The sequence below is a fragment of the Carettochelys insculpta genome, chromosome 4 (assembly GCF_033958435.1).
Source record: "Carettochelys insculpta isolate YL-2023 chromosome 4, ASM3395843v1, whole genome shotgun sequence".
In the NCBI taxonomy this organism is placed as follows: Eukaryota; Metazoa; Chordata; order Testudines; family Carettochelyidae; genus Carettochelys; species Carettochelys insculpta.
Genome location: NC_134140.1, coordinates 44156787 through 44162786, shown reverse-complemented (window position 1 = coordinate 44162786; position 6000 = coordinate 44156787). Strand labels below are relative to the sequence as shown.

General features: G+C 36.6%; 1 protein-coding gene across 4 annotated transcripts in view; it reads left to right on the top strand.

Moving 5' to 3' along the window:
- Positions 1–784: 784 nt before the first annotated feature.
- Positions 785–6000, top strand: part of RBM47 (RNA binding motif protein 47) — a 105883-nt gene continuing 100667 nt past the window's right edge. The window contains exon 1 of one of the 4 annotated variants that reach the window (XM_074992648.1): positions 785–878. In XM_074992648.1, coding sequence (XP_074848749.1) covers positions 865–878 — 14 coding nt within the window. In that variant the 5' untranslated portion in view covers positions 785–864. Of the gene's footprint in view, positions 879–1498; positions 1523–1572; positions 1892–6000 lie in introns of those variants that run through there. The other 3 variants (XM_074992647.1, XM_074992654.1, XM_074992652.1) reach the window with 3 other exon arrangements.

Genomic DNA, 6000 nt, shown 5'->3' with positions numbered 1-6000 from the left:
TTATAATCATTTATAAATATGGATTCAGAATATTGTCAACAGTAGCTTTAACTCTCAATGCTATCTACCGTAAGCATTTTAATTTTTATGATTCATCATTATACTCCTGTCTGAGTTCTTGCTGTGTTGAAGAATCATAAAGTAAGTGTACCATGTTCAACTCTCACAAGTTACAAAATATAATTTGAAAATAAAACCTAGCTACAGAAACATCTCTTCTTCAAAGAAAGAAGAATAATGCAAAGGTTCCATAGTATTCTGTACAAAAAGCACACATTGTTCTGTCAAGTATTTGCATGCAAATGATTAAACATGAGAAGTATTAAACCTTTGACACAAAAAAACGAACTGCCATTGAACAAATGAGTCTAAAGAGAAGTAGACACATTTTTCAGTTGCATGACAATGCAAGCAGGAATTAGTACTTTTTAAAAATTTCTGATGATGTGTGCTTCCTGTTCCAGTTTGTTTAGTCACAAGTACCGAATTAGATTTCTGTTGGCTGATTGCATTTACTATAAACAGGTTTTGTGCTTTGTTTAAATACATCAGGCTACTTAACCCTTGCATAGGCAGGTAAAGTAAAAGGGGTGGAAGGAAAAATTACTCTCTGAGATCGCCGTTTCTTTTTGGATTAAAAAACAATTTTCAGAGAGATCATAGGGAGGTTAAAAGAGGGCTTGGCTGTTGTTTCCAAAACTAGTTTCTCTTTTGTTCCTTTTCGAGAAACCAGATGTAACTGCAGGTCAGAAGGGGTGAAATGAGGCACTTATTTAACAAGCACAACCAGTTTATTGATGAAACTGGATCAGAAAGACTTGTGGGTTTCTCCTAGTGCAATATCTTCCTGTATTAATTCAAGCCATGCTATGCCTCAGGTGAGTACTACTGATTTTTTCCCCATTAAATCTACATGTATATATTGAAAACCTACATTGTTTAATAAGCGGCGGCGGGGGGCGGCAATCAATGATTTAACATTCCTAAAACACTTTGTGTAGAGATCAAGCAGCTGGTTCAACAAATAGTGGTTCTGTTTTAGTGAGGATATGTTCCCCGCTCTGATAGTCACATATATCTTTTAAATACAAACATGGAGTGTTTAACAATACTTAAACTTTCTCTTATGCCAGGATTTACCTCGCTTCAGGTTATCCCTATTCACCCCCTACACACACCCATATGCTTTAAAAAAAAAAAAGGTATCTGCTCTCCTAAAACAACAGGAATGCTGCGCTGGCCTTCAGCCAGCAAAAGCTCAGTGAACAGGATAAAATTTCAGTTCAGATTTACGGGAAGTTGCTGGTGTTCGGAGTAAAAATCTGGTTTGGTGAGTTTAAGGGCAGGGAGTATGCAAGAAACAACCTTGCTACTGTGAGCAGCGAGAACAAGAGAGGGGGGAAAAAAGAACAGAGAGATGAGACACTTAACATTTTCCTCTCACAGTCACAGTTTCTCTGTGTACTCCTGAATCCTGAGAGATCGCAGGCTTTACCAAGCCAATAGGCAGGAACTAAGTACTGTAAGTGCAATATCTCAGCTTAACTTCCATGTTTTATGTCTACTCAGGAATTTAGTCTAAAAGAGCGCCTTCTGATTAGCACTTCTGTTTAGTACTTTGGAATGTACAGCTTAGGTCAGTGAGAATCAAGGGTTTTAGCTTAGCTGGTATTACTAACAGCAAGTTTCTCTGTAAGCATTTCAGTGTTCAACTAATTTAAACGGGCGGAGTGAAACGAGGGGGTTAAAAAGCATTGTGGGGAGTTGCTCAACACTGCTCATTTAGCAGAACAGAAAAAATAAGACGATGCGTTAGATTGGTGCCCAGGAACGCTTTCTTCTCTGTGAACGGTGCTCAAGTGTAGAGACTGCCTTCAGAAACACCATACAGGTAGGTACATTTTTGTGATCACTGTGCTACCCTGTGACCTTGGCTGCAGGCTCTATTCTCTGGTGATTGTTTTAAGAACATGGTGGGACATTTGAAACAGAGTGTAAAATAATTTCTGTGAAAAACAGAAACAAAACCACAAGTTGAACTAAGTTTTGATAATGCCTGCCAAATGACTGAGCAATGGACGAGATTTTTTTTATTTAAAAACTTGTAAGGTTAGAGAGGAAAAGAAAGATCAGATCAGAGAAGACTGAAAAAGGATTTCTGGTACATACATTGTTTCAGAAGTTTAGTTTGAAAGGTTATGTACATCTTCATAATCAAATCATAATATCCCAGTATCTTCTTATTTGATGTGTTAAATAATGTTGAAGCAAATATGAGGGTTGGAGTGGGGGGGGGTGTAGTTAAAATCATAGTCTTAAGAAAATGTAGTGGTGACTCAATTTTGATTGGAAAAATGCAACTTAACAGGAAAGCTGGTTGGGGTCTCTGATTAGAAAAAATTAAAATGAAGAGAACAAATTTTTTCTAATGACTATTTTAAGAAAAATGTATTATTGGCAGATTTCACCTTTCTTTGCCTTTTGTTGGATTTATGTGTGGTTAGGTGAGGATTCATGGGGCTTGGCTACGTATGCATGTAAAAAGAAACAGTTTGTTTCACAAGTTAAAATCATACAGTTGATCTCCCATTTGGGCTTTAAAATAAAGATTGGGAATGAAGCCACAGAACTTTAAAAATTGGATATAGCAAATCAAAAGATTAAATTTTGAACTCTGCCCTAAGTTCTACTTATGCCACCCATCTGAGGTCATGGGGCAGAACTTGGCCTCAGGGGCCAGTTTGAATCCAATAGAGGCATCTTTACGAGCCTTCCATTTTTATGTAACAGTAACTTGGACAATCTTGCACTATATTCTTTACAGGCCTAATGATGAGTTCACATGATGATAAGGGGGAAAAAGAAAAAGCTTACATCAGGCTCTTGCAACAACTGTGGTAGCAAGTTGTTGTACTTTAGGACTATTGACAGAGGGATCTCCAACATTATATACAAAACATTTCCAAGTACTGCAGGTGCCAGATCATGAAAGTGAAAAGTCACTTCTGGTATTAAGCAGAGCCTGGTACAAAATTGGAAAACAGAAGACAATATGTACTCTTCAGAAAGGAAAATAAGATAAACTCTAAATAGCTGTATATTTCTGGTGTTATCTAACAGAAATTCAGGTTTAAATTACTAACAAGGCTAAAGATCAAACTATACAGTCAAAGTAACATTAGAGTCTGAAAAATCAGTTTCCCTCATTTATACTCCCTCCTGTTCTCCTGTGTTATGTGATATTAGACACACACAAGGCAGACTAGCCTTGGAACTACAGTAGTTTAAAGAAGTATTCAGAATTTAGCTGGACTCCTAATAATACCTGTACCTTAATGCTTCAGTTCTGTCTGGGGGAAAAAAAAATCAGTGATTAAAAATGAAAAAAGAATGTGTTGTAATCACCAAAGTATACAATAAAGTTAAACACTTTTGGATAAGAGTACTTACTTTAAACAGCTAAGGTAGCAAATGTTTATGGGAATAGTGTTTCAAGAGGAGTTTGATCTAAGGACCTGATCCTGCCAAGAGTTCCATGCATGGAGCCCCACTGAATACTGCAGGACTTTTCATAGGTAGAGGGAGAACCTCTGCATGGAGAGAACAGTAGGATCAGGGTTTAAATTAGTGGCTTTTGCATCTTTATTGCTTGTTGTTATAATTTGCTGTTCTACACATTGTACAGAAGTATTACACTGATTCAGTCATCACTGTCACATGATAGACACTGTCTGGGAAAGGTGTATGATCAGAGGTCAGCAGCCAAAACAATAAGAAGAGCTTTTTTTTTTTTTTTTAAATTTGGTAAAAAAATCAATAATTCAAGAGCTGCAACACATGCGAATAAGAGACAGTCCTTAACAAATAACATCAAACAATACTTTTTGTAACCCTTCTTTAAGAACAGCACACGCACAATGATTTGTAATGCACTGCGTTTACTGCAGGATGTTCACTAATTTCTTACATATTCTGTTTCCTCACACTTTACATGTGTGTGTTTGTACTGCAATCTTCCTGAGTTTCACTCCTGAACCCACTTTAATTATGCTAATTTTACTTCATATTAATTTGTTTTCTTTCTTAAAATGCATGTTGCCCTTCCTGGAAGGTATGTTGCAAGCTTCCTTTTCCTTTTCAAAATCAAGACTTTATTAGAAACACAATCAAAACACTGATACACTATCATATCCCACAAATGCACTACACATATTAAAGGGGGAGTTCTCCAGTGCATTGAGATCACATATCATTTGGTATTTTGATATGAGTTGTTCTTTATTGGCCTTTTAGATGTTCATTGATTATTGAAAATAAGGTTTTTGTTTTATTTTTACTTTGCAATTATAGTGTTGGGAGCCACAAAGAAGTCCTTTAGAACCACAGGTTGCAGACTCCTGTGTATGGTGTCTGATACCAGGGAACTTCATATGATTGTGCTCATTTAGATTTTTTAAATGTCTGTTGTACTTTCTTTGTTAACATGAAAACAGCCTAAATGGAAAATAACAAAAGCAGGTGCTGGGATCTAGTTTGAGTTGATTGTCAATGTAAATATCTAAAAACAAAATTTAGATGCCGTGCTATTTAGATTTGAACACTATTAATGCTGTTCCATATTGGTTTAGAATAATGAGTTATATCTGCATTTTCCTGGACTCTGCAATTGTTATATTAAGCTCATCTGAATACATAATTTCATCTCCCTTTTATGAAATTCAAACTGTTTTCCCCTGAGCATGCACGACTGAGTTATCAAATTAAGAATGATCCAAACTGGAAAAACGTACACTAAAAGTACCTGCATTACTATTGACAAACAATGGTAGAGACTTAAGGGCCAAATTCTGTTCCTACTGAAGACAGTGGAAGTTTTGCCATTAATTTCTCTCTGACCAAGGTGAAGGATTTGGCCCTTAGTGAAGAAATACATCTGCCAGTCCTTTGGTATTTTCTTTATATACAGATAGCTATGTATGAAGATGGTGTGTGTCTTTCTCTTTCAGGACGTTTACATCTCAATGTTTGAGATGAACCTAAAGCAAAAGCCCTGATCTCAACACTCATTTCCCTAAATTATACTTGAAGCTGTCGTCTGTATCTATCATTTTTCAATTTTCATACTTCTAACATTGACCAGTTCATGCTATACACTTGCAGGAAGAACATTACTCATGATCTTTTCCAGTAAGAGACCTAAAATAATAATTCTTTTTTCTTGTATTTTAATAACATGGTTCTGGGTACACCTAGCTCCTGCCAAGATCAGGCACATCTTCTCAGTATCCTTGTCAAGACAATGAAGGCTTTGTATAGTTAAGATTTGCAAGGGTTTTGGTGACACAGTAAACTCAATAGAGCATGACAACTTACTAACTACAAAGTAAACAGACAGGCTGATGTTTTGGGGGCTTTTTGTTTTCTTTTTACAACTTATCTGCTGAAAACCATTGAGGAACTCTTCACAGAGAGGCCTTTTTCTTTTTTTTCTGTAAGAATATACTTTTCACAGGTAACATTCAGACTGTACTTTTTAGCCTAGTTACATTGCCCAAGATTTGGGGGGGGGGCACAAGCAAAGATGGGATAATTTGGAGAATGGAAGTGGTGAGAAACTACAAATGGATCAGACCTATTTGAAACAGAATGCTAACGAACCATTCAGATAGTAACAATTTTCAGTCACTGACAAACTAGCTTGGATTTAACTGAAAACCTAGAGGCAGAAAGCTCTGTATTCTGTTTACCATACCCTGGAGCCATCTAGTCCCTCAACAGCATTTACTTTGTTGAAGCATCATTACAACTGTAATGCATTTTAAAGAATGAATGAGAACTCCATGTACAGACCACAGAGCTTAAAAAGTTAAGGATCAAGGTTAGCTCTTTCCCACCTTATGCAAACAGTATGGGACTAATCACCCTCTCCTTTACACTCAAGGAGGAGCATTAACCACTAGGTTGGAAGCAGAATGCTTTGCTTCACCCAAGACAGGTTTA